The sequence below is a fragment of the Anopheles maculipalpis genome, chromosome 2RL, assembly GCF_943734695.1.
Source record: "Anopheles maculipalpis chromosome 2RL, idAnoMacuDA_375_x, whole genome shotgun sequence".
NCBI classification, from domain to species: Eukaryota; Metazoa; Arthropoda; class Insecta; order Diptera; family Culicidae; genus Anopheles; species Anopheles maculipalpis.
Window position 1 is genome coordinate 88,114,978 of NC_064871.1, and position 23,040 is coordinate 88,138,017.

Here is a 23,040-nt window from a genome sequence, read left to right on the forward strand (position 1 = left end):
TTTGCAATCGTTTAATGAACTTTTAAATTCACTGAGTAGATTTCACAACTATTTTTTGTGTAAAACCTTTTCAAATTTGAATGCTACGGCGTGCTGATTTACCAAGGTATTGCATTACATTTTCTCTGTAATAGATCTGAATGAATTCTACTATTTGATAGCAGAGTCTCACAAGAAGCTCTGCAATATTCCACAAAGTTATTCAGAATTTCTGGCGGTTATGGTTGTATCAACGACAGCGGCGCCGGTCTTTACATGGCAGAACACTGAGGTTCATGTCTAGATCGTTAACTCCGTAGTGAGGATTGATTATCCAATTTTCAATTCTAGTAGTAATTCTTCACGACAATACGGCACTGGACCGTAATAATCAATTATAAATAAATAGTAATTCTTTAAGTTAAGAAGAATATTCAGAAATTCCATTACAAGGATCGAAAACCCTGTTCGAATCAGTTGAAAATTATGGTCACTTCGCTTGTAGGAGAATGAAGTTCGTCCTCCTATTTTGTGAAGCGTATAAGCGTGCATCTTTTTTTATCGTCCCACAATTTTATGTCTCTCGTATTTATCCTACGCGCGCCCATCAAAACGCACCAGAATGGATTGCTTTTTATTGACAGTTTTCTTGTGCGCGTCCAGGCTTAAAACTCTCCTTCTTACAAGGGAAGAAAAACACAACCATGGAGACAGCTTGTCGGACGGGCGGTGACTATTTTACCCTACCCACCAACGTGCGAATGTGGGTCAACATTGCTTTTGGCGCTAAATCTTCTAAGAAAATCAACCAGCTCTTCTGTGTGTGGCACCATTAAAATACACGCACTTATCGTTGACACTCGCCGAAACGTCACACAACGCTTGGATGATGACGAATCACAGATGGCCGCTTGGAAAACAGCATGAATAATATTGGCTCTTTTGGCCAATCTTTTCTCTGCAAGACCGGAACCGAAACCTTCCGGTCCCGACATCCTGGCACCAGTGGAGTGTACCCTTGATTTGTCGTGTGTTTCGACCAACACACGAATTCGTCGTTACCCCGGGGAACACAACGTTTGCGGATCTATTGCCCCAGAAGAGTGTGCACCCGAGACCTTTAAATCGTTATTTCCATTGCACGCCCTTTGCCACCTCCAAAAAAAAAAGAGACGCTTTCTTTCCCGATTTGATAAACATGCAACATGGTGTGCCCGACTGTATTGCGCTTGTGTTCGTGGAATATGGAATTCTGGAACGCAAGGGAGAGTATTCCGCAATAAAAAATGGCGTACATTTAACTACAAAATGTGTTGTTGCGTGGTGCTTTCGGCTTGGTACAATACTGCAAGTTCTTGAAGCCGCAGTAAAAGCAATTAGTGTTGTCGTCCTGTTTTTACTCGAAAAGAAGGTTGAAGGCGTGCGGTGGAAGGCGTTCTGGTCACGGAAAGCGAAACTGAGGTTTTTGCGCTGCCTTCTGTAGACCTGTCTCGAGTCCCGCGAAGCATAACCCGGAACGAAGCATAACAGTAACGGCTCCTAGTAACGAAGTGTGTGTCTGTTGCTACCAAGGGGAGATATCGATTGGCGACCCGCGAAAACCTTCAAGGGTGGTGTGTAAGCAGCAGTGTTTGCCGTGTCCGCTGCACAATGCAATTTCCCATCGTCCGCATAATGGGATTACAGGTTGTTGTTTATTGGGAACAGTCAGATACCATCACACCTCATTAGCTATCGGAGGTCACGCGAAAGGTAGAAGGCGAGCCGTTCCACCAGCCGCGAGCCATTTGTGTGTGAGTGGAATGTGGAGGAACTTACTACGTACGTATTTGAGTAAGACTGACGTCAATATGATCTCATCATACACCTTATCCCAGGCTTCTGGATTCGGAACTCTGGATGTACATCTGGAAAAGTTGGAGCAAAGTTTGGGAGAGTAACTATTCTTATCAGAATTCAACATGACATGCGAAACCTCGCATGGATGTTGGTGTAAACTTCGATCCAAGACTCTGACGTTGTTTGACTGGATTCCGTGAGGAGAATTGATGCGAATAAGTTCAGCATACAACTGAGATCCTTCAAACAGCTCCAATTTGTCATATACGTCATTTCTCAAGTAATCTATTACCACCTCCAGAAATGGAAAAAAGGGTATCAAATGTTACCATGTTGGGTTTTTATATGCCACATCAAATCCAATCACACTAGTCGCAATTCTAACACTGAACAAACCTCACCGATAGCAGTCAACAACAACGAAACGAGCGAAACAACGTGCAGAAGCGATCAACCAAACCTGGGTCGCGTATACAATGATGAAGGTTATTTATTGTGCGCGAGCAAATAACCGCACAATCCCTTCACTTAATTTTAAGCTCCCTGAATGTTCCTTGAGCAATACAGCCCGCTAGAGTATTGCTAATAATATACTGTATTATCTTTACTTGACGGATTATATTGTACCGGACGTTTGTGCCACCGAAAGCTGCTGCATGAAAATTAATGCTGAAAGCAAATACAGCCAGTGCCACGTGCCTCACACAAGTCTTCGCCATTGGCGGGTGTATCACCTGGTGTCGGTATCGCTGGTTGGGTACCACCAATGAGGAACTCATTAATGCACCGCATCAAATGCACTGTAGAGAACGTTAATTGAGCGGAGGCTCACACTTGACTGATGCGTGTGTGTGTGTGTGTCCAGCTCCGACTATATCGAGTATCGGTCGAAGAGTTGCGCGAATAAAAACAAAACAGGTTCGCGTAACTTAATTACGCAGTGTTTTATACCACTGTGGTGTGCTATATTTGCATTTTAACTAGAATCAGTGTGTGTCTACTTGTGTGTTTCGGTGCGCTTTATTTGTTAAAATTTTATGGCAGTTTTCGGTTTACCGAATATGCAGACATACCTAAGTGGTCCTTAGCTCAGCAGCGTGGGCAATAGGGATCAATTAAGATTTGTTCTATATGTGCAGTCCGCTATATGCACTAAATGACGTACTTGGTAATTTAATGTGTGTTATACAGTCGGTTGTGCTTTTGCTTCATTCTTGTGGCGCGTGTCTTGCGTGCTAAGTCACGTAATGTCGCGCAACTCAAGGACACAAAATGACAATCGATGCTGATGATGCAGCTCGTTCGGTTTTGCTCTACTCTCAAGCCAAGCCAAGTAAGAGGAAATGAATGCTGACTCATCTCACTCGTTACTGCAACCTTACGTGTTATTCACCAAGGAGGATGACTACAACCGCTTTTTTAAATTATTTTCTTCTCCGGATCATATCTGTGTGTGAGATTTGTGAGATGTTCCCCAAAAAAAGCACACGACTTTGGAAGAATTATCTCTCCAAACTTGATCCTCTTGTAGGGAAATCTAACCAGCATAAGATTAGCATTGTTCCCCTATTACCCGTACCGAGACGCTTGAAACATATGACCTGGAACTATGTGACCAACTTCGCACAATTTCGCACTATGATGTGTGTATGTGCTGTGATCGATACATCACCCGACGTTTCCGGATTGCGGGCTTGGCAAGTCATGATGGAAATTGGGGGCATTGGTGTTGTTGGGTTTGTACCATATAAATATGTGTGTCACCCACCCGCTGCGGGCGTCACATAAACTCCTTTGCATCGCTGCCATTCCTGGCCGGCATTGCGGGTATCGTGAGGGCTTGGCATCGTGTGGTCCGCATTTGTGAAGGTCACACAACACCGGTGAAAAGTTTACCCTTTTTTCCCTGCAAACTCTCAAATGACCAATGCTGTTTTCCCGCGCTGTAAAATTAGCAGCATTCGGGTGTCCCACCGTGTGACCTTTAGCATTTGGGGATTGGAACGTGCGGTGTGATTGGTGACCTTTACACATTCTTCTTAGGGTACTTTATTAAAATCGTTATTAGTTGGTAACTGATGACTAGTAGTAGTTATGTTCAAAAGCACGACACCAAGCGAACTATGCATCATTACAAAAAAAAATTTATTTAAAAGGCAATCCACATCGCGCTAACGGAGAAATAACGCAACCGTACCGGGTCTGCTTCGAAGTCCCAGATTCCACACCTTTCGAGGTGGTTTCTGTGTATTGGAAAGTCTGCCACCTCCTCCTCCCCTTCCCCCCTGACAAAAAGGGGTTAGAAAATTAACATACAACCACACGCCATTTACGCACACGCAAGGTCCCGTGCGACGAGCTAATGAAGCTGGCGTCAAATCGAGCTCCACAATTTTCCAGCACCATCAAGGGCACTCGCTTACTGACGGGCTCCATGATCAATTACTAAGAAAAGGTTGGTCCCTTTGATTCAAAAATAATCAAAAGGAGTAGAAGAAAAGACATTTTTGTACAAATTTACCAAGGTTAAATGATTCCTTTGGTAGCAAGAATCATTCTCAACGTCAACTACGATTGATAAAAATAGCCTGAAAAAGGTACATTTTTGGAGCTGAATATCAGCAGGAACTGAAATCAATATGTCACCAAACCTAGTGGTAAAATAACCACATAGTAGTGGTCCCATAGTGGAGGGGGTTTGTTTGGGTCCCACCAGTTGTCCTACTATGAGATCAGCATTTGTAGATTGTGATCATTAGCACTACAACAGCACAGCACAGATGGTTGTAAGTTGTAATAGCTGGAATCCGTTGGGAATAGTGCATTTTGTGAGTGTGTGTGTGTGTAAGTGGCGTTGCCCTTTCAATTCCCTACAGATACTAGAGGTCAATGAATTTTGGCTACACACGCTCCGTACATTTTTGTGAAGCATGTAAGCGCCTGGAAGTATGCAATTTCTTCATTCTCGACATGGGCTTGAGGGACTTTCGACGGGGTTTCCAAAGCTGAGACCATTAGAATGTTTGGCACTGTCTTTAAACACCATTAGACCATTAGACTTAGACCATTAGAAATGTTTGGCACTGTCTTTAAACACTAATCAGAAAAGAAGTGAACCTTAAAACCCCCTCTAAAACGTAGGCCACAAGCTACGCCTCTTACAAGATGAATATCATGATGTTTTGCTTACCCCGCGCGTGGTAGCTAATATCAAGAAATTCTTGTGGGAAATTGGAATAAAAAAACAACACCAAAAAAGCTCTCGGATTTATCCTCCCACCAGAAATTTGGTCCCAACTGATATGTCCTTGAGAGCGCACACAAATCCGCCTAACAGAATCCACAAGGTTTTTGGTTTTGTTTTTGTTGGCTTGAAACATGGCAACAAAGAAGACCTCTGCTCTAAGTGGGGTGTATTTTTTTCCCCTTTCCTTTTTCTTTTATTTCGATACAGGCATCGGTCGTGTGTGGTGCGAGTTTTCCCCCTTCTTCAATTCCTTATGATGCAATTCCTTCTGTGCTTTGGGCGTGGGGTGGGCGGAAGCCTATTTGGTGTGTGCGGACGACGTAGAATTGGTTGAATTCTCAAGTAGAAGGCGACCTTACTGAGGCACCACGATTTAACGGCCCGGCATTTCATTTGGCGCTAGCATTCCACGTGCACAGTTGTTTGTTGCAACTAGAGGCAAAATAAATAAATATATCTCGTCCGCAATACACATCACTCGATCTCTCCCCGAACGTCGTGTGTCTAGGTGACCTTGTGGGGGCGCAGCTGCTCCACAATAATGGACACAACACCGTTGCGGCAACAGATCACCGCAAATGTGAAGTGTTGTCTGACAGGTTTTTGTATGAAGCCTCCCAGGATCTAGACTCAAGATCGGAAGCCGGTTCTCTCCTACCCAGTGTGCGAGGTTTTTGGACGACTTTTGGCCAAGTCAAGTCACCTGCATTTGTTGATCGCGCAGGTGATGCAGACTGTCCACAAAAAAAGAAGGTCATCACTATGAGGGTTCTCGCACAATCGATTGTTGCTGCGACAAGAGTGTGGCCCGAATCTGTGTTGGACTGAACATTTGTGTGAAGGCGCTAAAAAGCATTCCAAAGCTGAGGATTACTTTAGGACATTTCACACTCTCGAATGGCATTCAACTTCAGCTAGAGTCAAAGTTGTGAGTTTCCTTTTTATCGACAAAGTGTCTAAAGAGCTCGGCCGGGTGCGTCGAACAAATGATTGAAGCCTACAATAGATTAAGACATTACTCTGTCCGGAAAGTTGCAACCACAAAAGAAACAGCTTTTCACTTATGCCTGCCTTCACCTTCGAAGTCATTACGCTCGCGCTCAACCTGTCAGCTGCGTATTAATCAATCTCTTTTCGCCCCCGTTTTTCCAGCTCACTTCCGACAACAATATCGAGTGCTTGGGCTTTTATCTGATCCGCTCGCTGTAGTTTCATCAGCAGTGCCAATCGGCATACACACGAGGGTTGTTGTTGCTCCCATCAACTTTCCCTTGTTGCAACTCTTCGATGCACATCGGCGAGAAGCATCGCGCGCTCGTTTTTAATGGTCACATTCACTTGGTGGATAAGCTTTTCACGTCTTGCACTTTGTAGCCATTGCACAAGGCACACTGTTGTGTGTCTTTGTGTCATCGTAAGCTTATGGCAGACCTGGTAGACCTTAGACATAGTCCATTGTTTTAGTTAGTGAAGATCGATGACCAAAAAGCAACCCATTCTCGGTCACCATATTTAACACGATCGTTTAGACGGTTGAGAGGGAAACGGTGTAATGGTGGAGTTAAAGGCGGGCAGAGTACTACTCCTTCTTTGGAACCGCCCGCTACCAATACGCTGGACAGAGTTGGTGAGGCAACGAAACATTTCGGTGCTCTAAGAACCTGAAGTTCCCGATGAACCATGATGTCATCGTCAAGCTTGGTGGGCACCACTACTACTGTACAAAACCGATACAAGCAGACCAGCAAACACACACTTAATTATCTTCGAGACGTGTTTGAGGTTAACGTCAAAATCCATTCCCATATGCGTGTGGATAGAAAGTTTTCCCGCGAGCGATGGAATCAAAAATCTGTGCCACTGCTGAACTCCGCGTGTATGTCCCCCCGGGAATTGAGGTTCCTCAGCCAGTAGCCAAGAGAAAGTTAGGCTCTGGCAAGAGATGGCAGTGCGAGAGTTCGAGATTCGCACACGCGGAACCTCGGGGATCAGCATGATCAACAACTGTGTGGTATCCACAAGCAAGTTACCGCTGGGTGTGGTGTGTGGCAACTTGTACTTAATGGCTTGCCGTTTCTTTGAACTCTCGCGCAAAAAGGTTGACTCCCCGGTGTTCCACTTTCGGTGTGTTGAATCTGTTTCTAGCTGCTGCTCAGACACAACCTCGGGCCGGTGCGTCTAATCAATCGTACATGGGAATGTCTAGAGCTGTCGGGAAAGGTCATGCATCAATTGTGGAGCAATCGAATGGAAGCAAAAAGAAGATCGTTTAATGATGCGTATTATTGCACTTTGCGGGTTCTCTGGGAAGTATTCTCACGTAGAACTGAACCATTACTTACCAGTGAATTAATTCGTAAAAGGAAAACCTCCATCTTAATATATTACAGACATGTTTTATGTCCTCGCTTAACGCTTATTCAGTTGGACCTTTTTTTTTTGTTGTTCGGCAACTAATGCTTTTCGTTTTTCGGTCCAAACTTTCGATGTACCAATAATGCGTACACAGGGACAAAAGGGACCAGCACACTTAAAATTCTTATCCACATCTTGCTTCACTTTAACAACCGTAATAAAGAACAACATTACACCCATCGCCACTGGGTCTTTTCAGCCTTCTGTTGGCGCTTTTTCCCTCCCCCTTTTTTTTTGCTCCAGACAACGACATTGTTGTCGGTTCGTTGTTGTTGTCACATTAGTTTTGGCAAGAGTTTTCAATCATACCTCCCGGCGGCGCGCCTTTCCTTCATCCACCCCCTCCACTCCAACATACGTACCAAATTTGTTGGCAAATTGTTTCTTCCGTGACCATGAAAAAAACAAAAGTCCGGAGAAAAACTTTATGCGTCTCTGGTGCGACTTAAGTTGTGCGAGCGAGAAGTTGTTTTACAAAACGGTTCCACTTCGAACCGTTGTAATCGGGACAAATGAACGAGCTGGACGTGTTGAGCAGTGGACGTGTCTTCTTTTTTTGTGGGTTGGGGATATTCTAGGGAATGAACATCTGATGCTTATATTGGTGAAAAAAAAATCAAGAATATATAAATACGCCATCTTGCTCGCGTAAGTGCGTAGAGAGGTGACTCTGAGATGCTTCATCTAATTCTCAACGTCTCGAGAAATCCTTACTCTGGAAACCCTTATATGCTGCAGTTGCTGGGACAAAAAATCAATAAAATCAGTCATGCTTCGGGTGTCCGGAAAAGAAGGGCATTTGGTGCATTGCGCCGTCTCGTTTCCTTCCAATCCTGGTACCTCACGAATGCGGAAGTGACAACGGTATAGTGCACGAAAACAGAGAATATATGAGAAGATGTTCATTATTATGTACGGTGTTTGGTCCTTTTTATTGTGCGAGAGATTTTCCCATCCTATTGTGATAGCTCTGAAGAGGCCCTTTTTGTGTTTGGAAGAAGTGTTCGTTTTATGTCGACCTGGAGGAACTGAAACTTGAAACTTTCCGGGTGCGTTAAAATATGCAGCAAAGATTTAATAAGAGTTATGCAATTACCGTTTGCAGTGTGAGATATGTAAGATGAACCATTTTTAAATCAGGATTGTGTGCCCTTTTTTTTCGGTTAAGTGTGTGATAAAAAATAAAGAATATACAAAGCAGTCGAACGTGAGCCGCATTACAATAGACGCAACACCGATAATCGTAGTGTGCACAGTTAACATATTTGGAAGCATGTGAAGGTGCTAATAGCAACGAATCAATTTAAAGAAGTGATCTGGTAGACAGAGCTAGAAGTAGTCTTTCGAAAAAAACGAACGATTAAAAGAGTACAGTGTACGGTAGTGAATGCATCGATCAAAACTGGAAAACGATTAGAGTGCAAAAGTGAGGACACCCGGTCCAAACATCCCCGACTCGTCCCGAACCCGTGTGTGCCTGAAGTGTGCCGCCTGATGACGCTATGTGCGAGGTTGCGACCCTGACCGACAGCAAACAGCAACCATCGTCACCGTTACTACTAGTCGGCATCATGGGGCAAACATCGTCCTCCGGGACGGCGGCCAGCAGCAACAACAACAACAACAACCACCACCATCTTCAGCATGGCGTCGCAAGTCGCAATGGGAAGAAGATGTACCATCGCCACAGCTCGGTACAGCCGGCACTGACAAGCATTAGGTTGCTGAAGAAGGAGAATTCGCTCACGGTGGGCGGAAGTGGTGGCACAAAGCGGGACGCTACCGTACTGCTGCAGAAGGCACGCACCGAAAGCCGCAACATGGACCAGTATGGTTTGCTGCTGGCGAATGGTGGTGCCACGAACGGTACGTCAGCGGCAGCAACTGCAGTCCCGGCACCGTCCTGTCCGCTTGAAGCAACGGCAACGGCAAGCAACGAGCTAACGGCGCTACTGTCGTCCGGCAGTGCGGCTGAGGTGGACCGCTCGGCGACGTCCGTAGCAGGCAACGGTGCTAGTAGTCGGGAATTTTTCAAATCCGGCGACGATACGTATCACCGGACGGACTGCTGTTACTATCGCACGATGGACAATGGTTACCATAAGCTGCCGTCCGATTCGTACCACAAAACGACGGAAGGATGTTACGTCAAGATGACGGATGGTAGCTTCCGGCGGCTTGACTACACGCCCGGCAGTGCAACCGATGGGGAAGAGGACGCAGCTACGGCAGCAGCTACGCCCGCTGCCCCGGTGCAGTATCGTGTCCGCAATCCGATGCTGAAGTTTCTCAAACGCTCAAAGTCTCATACACCCGCCACGATAGCACAGTTGCAGAAGGAGAAAGAGCAGCGCAAGACGGCACAGCAGCACCGGCTCAGCACGATCCAGGCGACCGATCCGGCGGATGCGGGCCGTCTGCAGGCGGCAGTTGCAGCTGCCGCACTCTTACAGCACGCCAGCCATCACCAGCAGAAATCTGTGCCAAGTTCCGGACCGTTGCTAGTGTCATCCACGTCACAGCAACCGGTTCTGACCAATGCTCAGTCGGGTCAACAGTCACAGCAGCAGCAGCAGCAGCAGCATTCCCATTCGCATCAGCACCATTCGCATCATCATCATCACCATCATCACAACCATGCGCACCCACCGTCAGCTTCATCGATCGTGGAGCAGCAGCAGCAGCAGCAGGCCAACAATGTCCCCAAACAGTCCGGGGTGGCAGTACCGAATCATCAGAATCGACGCGTAATGGTGACGATGATCGATGGTGGACTGCCGGTGGTGGCTAAGAGTAAACCCATCCACGACAAACCGAAGAGTGCCAAAGCCCGCGTCCAGGAGGTGAAAAGGGATAAGGTAAATATGGTGGTGAATTGCGCATAAACTCTTGTTTTGTTTGGGATCTCTAGGAGGAGGCCTCCATTTTTAGCTCAAACAGCTACGGGCGCAAGATTGAGGAGTCGAACGAGTCCTATGTTTGTCCAACAAATTGAATATCAATTTCGTGTGAGAAACGGTGGATAAATTAGGAAGTTGTGGACGAATGTGAATCTCCGAGGTCCGCCCCGGAGGGATGGTAGACATCGGATCAGATGTCATGCTTTCGGCGTTAGCTACAAGAGGGGGGGAGGAGAGAGGCTGTAGGTGCCTCTAATTCGGGGATGAAATTAACGATTCTTGTCCCCTTCTCCTAGGTGCACTTGAACCTTGGGAGTTTCGGGGATTCGAGCAGCTCTAATTTCATCGTATAACATTGCAAATCCCTATAGTGTATCTTGTTAAAACTTCCATTATCTCTCTCGTTCTGTTGGCGCCATTCGTTTTTTGCGTTTCGATTCGGATCAATAGTAATGGGAAGCATTAATTAATGGCGTTCCATCTGGGGTTGTTGTCTCAAGTGCGTTTGAAGCGGATATCTGTTTAACGCTATTTATTAAGATTAAGATAAACACTGTTCCAAAACAGAAAATACTAGATTCTACGTAATGACGGTTTTAACTAACCACACGTTCGCCACTCTTGACGTAAATCGTATTTAAGACTAAAAATGGTTCCTTAAATGGACAAACACCTCGTCGGTCTATTAATGATGTATTTTATTTGTCTGTTTGCTTCGTTGCATTGCTCTCTTTCGCACATTACGTGCATTGCTTCCATATATATATATATAGACACACATACATTAGTCGTCTTGTGAATTAAATTGACCTTGATTGTTGCCTGCGGAATCGGAACTTGTTGTCCAAGTCGTTCTCCCCCTAGAGCCAGTTCGTTTTGCACCCAACCAAACGAACACAAATCTATTAACCCTTTGCTCTCGAGAGCGTTTTCACTCGAGCGAACGCTGTGCACTTCTTTATTTATTTATCAAGTTTATTATTGTTTGATTATGTCTTACTTGTTTATTCACAACAGAAATTACAATATTGATTTGCAGTTTAATTATTATTATTAAAAGAATTGATTATGTTCATAGCATAAGCTTTAGTATAGTTGAAATTCTCTTCTTCTCGGCTAAACGACCTTTTACTGCTAGGTTACGCCGGCTATCGATAGGCTTAACACAGACTTGCTGCTACTACATAATTGGATAGTCAAGTCCTGGCAGAGGGGAAAGGAAGAGCCTGAACGGGATTTGAAATCCGGTTCTGCCGTAAGAAGAACGGCACCACTACTACCGGTCCGTCACGGTCACCTGCTATGTATCATATGAAAAATCCTGTATAAAAGAACAAAATATTAGATCAAAAATATTAATTAATTTAAAACGTTTATTCAAATATCAATATTTCTACACGCCACTGGAGAGTGTCCGTACCTCGGGGACTGACTGAGAATGAACGCTCACTCGATGGTGAGCGTGACTCACGCCGCTCGATCGTAAAGGGTTACCCTGGCGTGTTTGGCGCAATCTGACAGAAAGGAAATTATTACGCTGCAACGGTGGTTGAACCCCTGCTCGTGCCTAAACAAACTAGCTCCACCCCGGGCTTGATGGGCCTTTTAAGGGATGAATGTGTACACCATTCACTCATTCGCTCCAAGTAGAGTAGCGAGACTTTCCAGCTTGTTATCTACTTTCCAGTGTATTGCAGAACGTGTTCTCGTTATAATTCTGTTCAGATCTCTCTGACGTTGCCACCGCTTACCTTGGCCACCCGTACACGCGTGTGCGACAATTCATTTTTATCTCGAGTGTGACAAATTCACTGTTAAAAAAAGGTCTGGTGGGTCCATCCATCCTCCGACTTCTCACCTCATCCACCCAGATGACAGACGATCGGATCGTATGTGTGTGTGTTTGTGTGCTCAAGGGTAAGGTGTGTTGAGGTGCTTCATTTTTGGAGCGTTTGGGGTGTTGACCACCGGACCATTATCGATTCACACACACGTACACCGACAGGTTTGACGCCCCGCGACCCACAGCACTGCAGACTTTCAAATGTTGGTGCTGCGTACGGAGAACGCACTTGCGCACACACAACATTATCGGAGTGTTGTGATAAGGCGATAACGAGCACACACACACACAAGCGCCACCCTACACACCCACCCATGCGATCTGGGGGAGAAAAAAAGATGGAGCTTTTCCAACTTTCCCCGTCGTTTGTAAAGGTTTTCTAATGCCCACATTTCGCCTCCATGTTTGCGGTGTGGCGCACGTACTGTGGATGGCGCGCACAGTAAGTGTGTTGTACACACACACACATGTGTGTGTGTGTGAGTGTAGTGCTCTAGTGGTCTGCAACAAGTCTGCGGTTTTGGAGCGTCAGTAGAGGTTGACGTTCCTGCTCCAACGCACCTTGTTTCCGTCACAGGTGCACACAGGGCCTTGTAGACCTTGTCCGGTCGTTCTAAACGACTGCTACGCGGAGCTACTGTCGCTGCTGCTGGTAACAAACGAAAATAGCAGCGAAGCTGCTCGGGGGTCCGATTCGAGAGGTTTTTAGCAAAACCGTTTCGAAGCTGATCGATTGTATTGCTGTTGTTACCGGAAGAAAAGGTCGGCACCGTCTTGGATCCATCCGGCGATCTACCGCGTTGTGTCTCAATGTGTGTTGCTAAGTGTCGCTAAGTATCCACAACCCCTCCATCACACGCAGATTGCTCGTAGCAAGTTGAGAAGCGATGTCGTCCACCATATGTGTGCGTGTTTCTGTGCTTGATGAGCTCATGTGTTCCGGTTTTTTTTTATGTTTGTTCCTAGTGTGTATGTAGTTATTGTTGTTGCATCTGTGCAAAAAGTCACGAACAACGACGATCGTGTAACAAACGATCTCTCCCGGGCACGCAAGTCCAAGAACCGGCAAGTGATGGGAAGGGGGTTGGACTCTCCTGCTCTTCAAGGCGGTGTGTCACAAAACGTGCAGTTTTCGACAACAGCTCTTCGAACCACTACCTTCCATTTTTCATAAACGTCTAAATTCACGTCCAACATCATCATCATCACATGACGCTTTGTAACGGACCAGGAGAGCTCTAGCCGAGATCAGTTCACGGGTGCCCCTCTTTCTCTCTTACGTCTCTTACATGTATCTCTGAGGCGTGAAACTGAGCAAGGAATACGCACGTAGGTGGTGCCCCATCGACGGGGAAGGCCAACATCTTTCCCACCCAGCTCACAGTTGAGGACCCTGTACAAGATCTATGCAGAAAATAAAAAGAACCGAGGGAGAGAGGGCTCTATGTCGCTCGGTTTAGCGAATAATAATCATCAACATTTGTCCGTTGGAAACGGTTTGCCGTTCGCCGAGACAACAACAAAAAAAAAACAGGGTCTTCTCCATCTCTCGTTGTTGCGGTCTGAAACGTTATCTTTCAAAAACTGTTGGTGACAGTACACCGAGATAAGATTACCTTCTCGAGTGTGTGAGAGAAAGAAGCCCGTGTTCGTCGTCAGTGACGAGGGTGCTACGAGCTTCTGCGCTATCGGTTCTGTGGCCATTTTCCGCCCAGGTGGGACCACCCTCGTTAAATGTGTCTCTGTGTGTTTGTGCTTTTTACTTTGTTGTGTTTGTGAATGTTCATGTATGGTTAGAGGTTTTGCTCTCCGTATGGCCGTATACCAACGCCATTGCCAAGTGTTTTGTGTTTGTCCACGACAACAGAGTCTAAGAGAGTGCGCGCACCACGGTTCTGGGCGGTGGTGGAAAATGTGACGTCCGGATCCGTCTGTGGGGAGGATCGCTTCGTTGTGTGTATATGTATTGGCTTCGATATGGAATCGTACCGGTGAAGGATACGCTCATCAACTGCATCAATATCTAACGCTCCCAACAACCATGTGACACAACCATCTTTAATATACCCTCTTGCAGTGTGGAGCCTAAGCTCGGTTGCAGCTAAACCTAAGAAACCTAACGGCGGACAAAGTTTGTGGAGTGCTGCGTATATGTTGCAAGGGCGAGAGCAACTCTAATGCCCATGCGCTGTGGAGAAGATAAAAGCGATACGATATTTGCACTTACTGTGTGGCTGTGTGATTGCAATCAATGAGTCAGCTACAACTGTGTCTAACTGGCTACTGGACTGACTAACAGGCTGGAGTGTCCCCGTGTGTGTGTGTGTGCGCGTATAATATACCCCCCGTTTCAAACAGCTGAACTGATAAGAAAGTCATTCGTGCGACTGTTTCGTCGCATTCGGAAGTGAAGCGTAGCAGCAGTTGTGAATTGGTGCCATTGTTCGGCACTCGCCGCTGCAGCTTTCCGTTTCGCGCATCCGGGCCCAGCCGGGGAACGAGCAGTTGAAAAAGCGTGTGTATCATCTTCCGTCCCAGCTCTAGAAGGCAGTGTGAGGTTTCTTGTGTGGATTGCGTGTTCATCCAGGCGGCAGAAGGTTGTAGAGAGAGAGAGAGAGAGAGCGAGGGTAGCAGTAGAGCAGTAGCAGGCAACGCTCACCATGAGTGCCTCGAAAGAGTTCGAACGGAACGAGGCGATACGCAAGAGCATACGGTTGAAGGCTCCGGTCAAGATGGAGGTGGCAGCCGGCATCACGACCACCACCGGCACCACAACGCCAGCACCATCATCCATTACATCGCCCACCGGTACCAGACGTCCGGTGTCGCTGATGGCCTCGCCGTTACCGTTGCCACGCACCGCAACGCTCGGTGTACGCGAGCGCAACCTACGCAACGAGCTGGACACCACCACGCACCAACGTCACCTGCAGCGGCCTCCACTGGCAACGAAACCGATTCCACCCTCCGTTATGACCAGAGATCGGTTGGACATACGCGACAACTATGCACTTAAGCTGAGCGATATTACTCGCACGGCGGAACCGAGTTCTAAGGTCACAGGAAATGGAGGATCAACAACGGAGCCGCAGCCGTCCCCCAACACCACAGATGAGGCTGTCGATGTGCAATCGCTCTCGGTGCTGCAGACGCTCGAGCGCCAAATCAACACGATGGAGTTCGATGAGCGGATGAAACAGCGACGCGATCTATTGCTGCAACCACCCGGCTCGCCCGGTTCACCGATCATGAACTCATCCACGATGGTTTCCCGCCGGAAGGATCAAAGACCGGTCCATTACGGCGAATTGCCCAGCCTGCTGAACACCGGCATCAGCGACGTAGCGACCGGAAATGGGTTCGGATATTTGGAGCGTGGTGATAGTGGCGTTGTCAATGATGATAGCGACGATGAGCTGGCCCACGCAAGACAGAATGCTTTCAAGCGGGGCGAGGAAGGCCGTAGCTCTACCGGTGGAGCTACCGGTTACAGCAAGAAGCCCAAAGCAACTCGCATCGTAAATCGAACCGTTTCGGACACCAAGAATGCTGAGGCAGCTGTCAAAACGATACGCCTAAAGAAGCTCGCACCGAAACCTCCGGTCGTGGTAGCTTTAAAGCCATCGGCAACGGCAACGACAGCACCACCGCCAGCTTCCGCTTCCACCGATAAGGGAAAGGTTGGCTTAGTGTCCGGAGCTGGCCGTGGTAGCACAGCGACAGGATCGTCGTCTGCTACGGGCAGCACTTCTACCACCTCTTCCTCGATGGGAAGTGGTGGTACGGTTCCGGGTGTCAGTTCTACCGCCAGTGCTACCAAACCGGCGGCCATTACGACCGAGAAGAAGATTAGTGCGGAGGTCCTGAAACAATTTGCCGCTCAAACACAAAAAGTACAGGTAACAATAATACTTCAGCGGAGGGCACGCGTTGGTGCCGTGACCAGGATGCGAAGAGATAGTTGATGTGCACGCGCTCCCCTCATTGTAAGGGGATAATGGTGGGAAAATTCGTGTAGAAATTTCTACGAGTGTTTTATGGTCTACGAACAACGACCCTTTGGAAGCAGAGTGGGTATCTTGGGTATCGATGCCTGTTCGGTTGCAGCTAAGCTCTTCTGCATACCAGTCAGAATTAGTTGAAGTGTTTGCGTTCTTTTGTAGTCTATTTTGGTAGAGCTGGTAGCTATTCCAACGCGGGACCAACAAGCAGCAGAATGAACCCTCGGTGATCAAAAGTTTTCCATCGACTTTAGGGCCGTGTTTGTGTGAGTTGCGACACGTTGAAACACAAACAGAGCGATGACATCTTTATATAGATTGTCCTCGTATAGCTTTGGGTGTGTTGCCCTACTCGGTTCTGCGGCCATTGCGTTGACTATCATGCTTATCGTGTGCTTGATGTCGCTAGCAGTGCCACCCAACCACAGCCGATAAGATAAGTGGCAATTGCGCGACCAAATGCCATCATCCTCTCACGTTGTGTCTGTCAAATTGTAGTGAACGCCTCTACGCCATGCACTTTACCCGCGATAGAAACAATTTGCTGCGTGGGACTAGTATTATTTTGCCAAAATTTCTCCACCAGGGTACCAGGGAAACTTTTCACCACGAACTCTGTTTTGTTAGAAAAAGCGCAACTACTTGAGTTGGATAAGCTATTGGAAAGAACTTTGGCGCTAGCGCTAGGGCCAGTTAGGTAAATGGCAAAGGTCAATTATACACAAGTTGCTCCGTGGAACTATGGAGTAACTTTAACATGCGGTTCTCTTCAACAAAAAAAAAAGCCACCACCTCAAGATATCACGCCCGCTGATTGAAAGGGCTCGCGCTCTATCGCACTGTGATAGGTGAGGATTTTCGTGATCGATCACTCAGATCCCTCCCGAGGGAGTTTTTGGTTCGCCGCTAATTTCCGGGCTTGTGAACAGTACACGCGGTGCGGGAACGGCGCAGCTTTTCTTCGTCTACACGATAATTGAATTCGTGCACGATGTGTGAAAGAGTTTGCGTTTTGCAGCCACACGAAACGCGTCCTACCAACAGGCAAGCATCATCCCGTTTGGGGATGTTTGAAGACGTTGAATTGCTGCATTGCAAATGGCTGCATTTTGTTGTAAGCGCGCTGGAGAAGTGGTTCTTTGAGAATAAGCGCCAAACGTGTGGGCGTGTGGGCTTGTATACTTACGGGGGGCAAGCAAGCTTTCCACCCGGGAAATTGTTACTCACCTGAGCACCAGAACGCCTGAACGCCAGAAATTCTTTGTTGTTCATTTCGCAGGCGTCTGTGTTGTCTGGTTCTGTGGTACCGATTGCTTGTTTCATTTGCTCCAGCGAACGAACTTTGCGAAATTACTTGCTCTATCCCAGACGTAAGCTCAGTTCACGAGTGTGAGGATGGGTATGGGAGCACTGGTCGTAAAGAAAATTGAGCTGGGCTGTATTTTTACGAGGCAGAATTTAAGGTTTATGGGCGCGCGACCCTTTTTTGTGCGGAAAATGATGGTTCCCAGACGAATGTTTGGCAGCAGCAGCAGCGCAGTGGTAGCTGAAACAGAATTGGATGCGAATTTTGCCAGAGCATAACAGGCCATCCGGTAATCCCCGGGTGAACCAAGCTTATGGTGGCAGACGATTTATGGCGATATTGGGTACTGTAGGGCGAATAAATATGTGGCTCGGTTTGTTGTAACGGCAGCGTTAATATGACGCTCGTCACAGTCTCATAAGTTCGTTTACACCGTTTCAACCACTGTAATGAACTCGTCACATGTGCTGCAGAAGGGCTTCGGAAAGGTTAAGAGCCTAAGATTGCGGGACGGAGGACTTATTCGCAAAGTTCCGCATGGATTTTGATGGATTCATTTAAACCGTCAGTTGAGATAGTTGCTGAGCAAATCAGGGGAAGTAGTTTATCCGGAAGGTATTTGATGGACATGAATAAATTCTACGAATTGGTTCTCATCAAGTCACGTATACGGTGTATCCGGTGAGGAAATTCACCCAGCAAACCTTTCCAAGAGCTACTTGCGGTAGGCATCCATAATCCATGTACCATTCACAAGGACATCTGGCTCATCAAATGCAGTTAGGTTGAATATAATTGGCTGTAAAGTGGTTAGCTGCACCGGCAGTTCCATCCGAGGCATTCTATTTGCTCAAGGTGATCAGCACGATCGATCGACACCATCACCGTCCATCACTGAACTCCACATGCTGGACGCATCTACCGGTGCACAATGGTTGATGAATTTCTCAATGTAATCATTACTGCATTTCTACCGTTAAGCACATAACAGTGCTTAAACCTTGACCTTCCTGAGCAGCCGTGCGTGAGCTGGTTGGTAGCGTTGTGCAGGTACATTACAAAGTAACGTCGTAGTAAAACAAGTTAATCTGAAGGGAATTCATCAATCTTTGTTGGATGTCACTTCTCCATTTTAAAAGATTTCCATCTTGGGCAACTGTTTGAGTTTTTTTTTTATTCCGTGTCTTTTTGTTCTCCCAATGTAAACTGAAGCTTCATCAACTATTTGATGCTGCCTGTTGCATATGTATCAAGACAGTAAAGATTTTTCACACGCTCCAATGAGCATAAACAAATCGCGTGAGAGCTGCGGCAACGACTTCCCGGCAAATTTTCGTCCGAAGCCGTACCGGAAAGAGGAATGTGTGTGTATATGATGCGTTGAAGTCTTGCCGGGTGTATATTTTTAGAATTACGCCAGTCTGCATCGGGGCCAGTAGAAAAAAAAATCCGCCGGCACATGAAGTACACGACGTAAACGATCTGCTGGCACCTACAGGCACCCGATCTGTGTTCTATTTCACAGGTTGCGTTTTTTTGCCTTTATTTTGCTGCTTGCATACTCGCTACGTACTCTGTGTGTTTGTTGCATTCGGAGGAAAGGTTATGCCTATTATTAAAGCTAAACTTCTGTTTTGGTACGAGAACAACACATCACTCTCTTTCCGACTGAGGTGGAAGATTAAGGAGGCACGCGCCACAGTGTGAGAGGGTGTGAGAGGTGTGTCGATGGTACGTAACGCACAATTTTTACGACTTTCACCTCGGACTGGTTTCTGTTGCCGTTGGAAATGCTTCTTCACCGATGGATGGAGTCTTTCGGCACCATTGTCATAATGCCGCAAGATTTACTACGGACCAAAGTTTGTATCGATTGCCCTTTTTGGAGGGGGAGTCGAAGGGATGTTGGAAGAGAGCGAGAACGAGAAGCAAGTGACGGCATTTCCCAGCAAATCTCCATTTTCGATGGGCAGCTCTGGCAGAATGGCGTGGGGACCTAGCCAGAAGCCGTCGTCCATTACCAACCAAACTCACACTAATCTCCGATTTCTTCTTATGATTCACGACAGGGCTCACCAAATATGCAAATGCGCGGTACACCCGCCCGATGGCGATCGGGCGAGGAGCACATCGGCAAGTACAAGCTGCTGAAGACGATCGGCAAGGGTAACTTTGCGAAGGTGAAACTGGCGAAGCACGTCCCCACCAACAAGGAGGTCGCCATCAAGATCATCGATAAGACCCAGCTGAATCCTTCCTCACTGCAGAAGCTATACCGAGAGGTAAGTAAACATATCGGGGGGGGAGGAGCAAGAGAAATAGCTTAAATCAACGATCCCCAAGCGGTATAGTTGTGTCGTGTACCGCAAAGGTAAAGTGTGGCTGACGATTCAAATTCGGTCAATTTATTCCATCCACACAAGACCACCCTGGCAATCAATTTCACTTGAGCAAACGTGCTTACGAGATTGAAGTAGGTAAAGAAGCTCCTTTTTTTTGTTATGAATACAATACACACCTCAGCCAACTTATGTTCATTAGGTGTGCTTACCGGAGAGTAATGTGTCCGTGCATCAAGATCAAGCAGTCGACAGTTGAATCTAATCTGTAATTCATCGTAATTACACTTTCTTATCAGGTTTGGCGAAGTTCACCTGCCTGAAAGTCTGTTAATTATGTTTCGTTAGTGGCATGTGGCAGGCCACGCATCACGATGTTGTGATGTTGTGTGATAATTAGTGCGCTTTTCTTTCATTTCGAAGAAAAAGTGGATCTCCTAGAGAGCGTCCGGAGTGGCCGTCTTGATAAATGTGTCTCGCAATGAAGCAATGAAATGGGCGTCAAAAGACAAATTCAAACCATTGCTTGTCATTTACTTTCATTTTCCAGTGGAAGCATTATGGCACAGTATGCGCCTAAAGCTATGCAATTTATTTTTCATAGCCCATTATCAATTGATGAGCATTCTGTGAATTCAGAGTGTCATTTATTTTTTATTTTTGGACCTTTTGTAGTTTTCAACGATATTGAAACTATCATGCGACATCCCAAAATTGAATTTGCATACTTGCAGACGTTTTAGAGACAGAAATAACTGAAAAAGAAGACTTTAGAGATTAATTAAGAGCTTAATGATGAAGAGAGTAAAGATAACTATATCAATTTTACTTCACAATAGCAATTATCAGTTATGAAGTTATTCTCACCACTATGTTCCACGATTGTTTGCAGGTGCGGATAATGAAAATGCTCGATCATCCGAACATCGTGAAGCTGTTTCAGGTGATCGAAACGGAGAAAACACTTTACCTGGTGATGGAGTACGCATCCGGTGGCGAAGTGTTTGACTATCTGGTCGCCCACGGCAAGATGAAGGAGAAGGAAGCCCGCGCCAAGTTCCGACAGATCGTGTCCGCCGTACAGTACTGCCATCAGAAGCGAATTATACACAGGTAAGTCATATCGGCGTTACACATGTTCCGATCCCTTTTTTTTTCAACCCTCGTTTTCTACCCTTTCCTTTTGCAGAGATTTGAAGGCGGAAAACCTGCTGCTTGATAGTGAGATGAACATTAAGATAGCGGACTTTGGTTTCTCGAATGAGTTCACGCCCGGCTCGAAGCTGGACACGTTCTGCGGTTCGCCCCCGTACGCAGCGCCCGAACTGTTCCAGGGCCGCAAGTATGACGGGCCGGAGGTGGACGTGTGGTCGCTCGGCGTCATCCTTTACACCCTGGTCAGCGGTTCACTGCCATTCGATGGCGCCACCCTGAAGGAACTGCGCGAGCGCGTCCTGCGGGGCAAGTACCGGTAAGTATGATGCCTTTCTATGTGTGCTCTCACACACATTCTCGCTCTCACCTCACTCGCGCGGTGCAAAAGAAAGTTTATATCGAAAATAATTCATGTCCACACTCGTTAATGGGCGCATTTAGCATTCCCTTCTACATGTCGACCGACTGTGAGGTTCTGCTGAAGAAGTTCCTCGTCCTCAACCCATCGAAGCGCGCCAACCTCGAAACGATCATGAAGGACAAGTGGATGAACATGGGCTACGAGGACGATGAGCTGAAGCCGTACGTCGAACCGTTGCCCGATCTCAAAGATCAGAAACGGATAGGTAAGACGGGTACTGTATGCTCCACTAACTACTCTACTTCTACACTTTGCTGTGGCGTGTTGTTGTCGTTGTTGTTGTTGATTGTTGACGTTTGCCATTTGTTATTTTAAATGTTCCTGAATATTCTTATTCCAATGTTTCTGTCCTGTACATTTTTGATCATTAATTTTTGACGTTTCTTGTTCATTTGAAAGAATCGTTTTTTGAATTTTTGATCCCGACATTTGTTTCTCTATCAGATGTATATTTTTGTTATACAAACAACGCAATTTTTTTATGCATTTTAAATGAATGGTCGCGTTTATTGTTTTCATGTTTTACATCATACTCCTGCTCATTTATCGATGCGTATGCCGTGTCGTGTGTACCTGTACAAAACGAGATAATTCATGCCTACATTACTGTGCATACAACATACCCATATTTGATGTATTTCTTGCTCTTCATTTCATACGCCTAATTCTAGCAAAAGAAAATGTTTTGCGAACCCATTTATCTTGAGCTTGTATCTATTTCATCGCATCATCGCTTCATTATCTTATCGGGCGCATCATTTCATGTGTGTACACGCACACACACGAACACATAAAATCATGGATATAAGAACCTGCCCCTACACTCATTAGAACGCGAGCTTTTTTCTTGTACGCCATAATATAATACAGTGGCAGCAAAAGAAACCAGTCGGTTCGGTGGGCGGTCAAGTTTTGTAGACGTTTTTTACTCCTTGCAATTATTTATTTATTCCCCTCAAGCAAACACACATGAACACGCGTGCAAGCAGTAAAAAAACACCTTATTCTTACATTCGTATCCGTTCTTTATACGTCACTTATCGCTGTGCACTTACACTTCCGTTGGCACATTTATGTGTAAATTACAATGCAATTAAGGGCAACCATGTACGTGTTTGTTTTTTTCCCATGTGTTTTCTTTACTTTGTAACATGTGTTTCATAAATCGTTTGAACAACTTGCATTAAAATTAAGTTAAGTTTTGTTAATAATTTTGTTCATTTCTGTTTCCTGCTCTTTAAGCTCGTAAAAGCAAACACAAAGTGCATTGTTTCGTATTCTGTTGTCTTGATTTCCCGTTTGCCGTTCATCCTTCCCGTTGCAGTAAGCGAATTATCTCGTTTTGTTGGGGTGTCTTTCGGAGTGCTTTCAATTAAGTATATCACGATCAGTTCTTTTCTTGCCTTCGGGCAACCAAAAATTAGATGCCTCTCGCAGCGTGGAAACATCATCAAAATATTTAAACTTTGATATTAATATTTCAATTTGATTTTTTATAAGGTTGTTCTCTTTACATGCATGTTGTTTTTTTTTTTGGCTGATATTCCATTAGGTTTAACAAAGTTGATCGCCTATAAATGCTTACCACGTCATCC

General features: G+C 46.1%; 1 protein-coding gene across 12 annotated transcripts in view; it reads left to right on the top strand.

The window, feature by feature from the left end:
• The first annotated feature begins 8,958 nt into the window (after window positions 1-8,958).
• The window catches only part of LOC126567780 (MAP/microtubule affinity-regulating kinase 3), a 37,889-nt gene continuing 23,807 nt past the window's right edge, over window positions 8,959-23,040 (top strand). For 10 of the 12 annotated variants that reach the window (XM_050224067.1, XM_050224068.1, XM_050224072.1 and 7 more), the window contains exons 1-5: window positions 8,959-10,338; window positions 19,600-19,812; window positions 20,762-20,982; window positions 21,059-21,340; window positions 21,466-21,659. In XM_050224067.1, coding sequence (XP_050080024.1) covers window positions 8,983-10,338; window positions 19,600-19,812; window positions 20,762-20,982; window positions 21,059-21,340; window positions 21,466-21,659 — 2,266 coding nt within the window. In that variant the 5' untranslated portion in view covers window positions 8,959-8,982. The remainder of the gene's footprint in view (window positions 10,339-19,599; window positions 19,813-20,761; window positions 20,983-21,058; window positions 21,341-21,465; window positions 21,660-23,040) is intronic. The other 2 variants (XM_050224070.1, XM_050224073.1) reach the window with 1 other exon arrangement.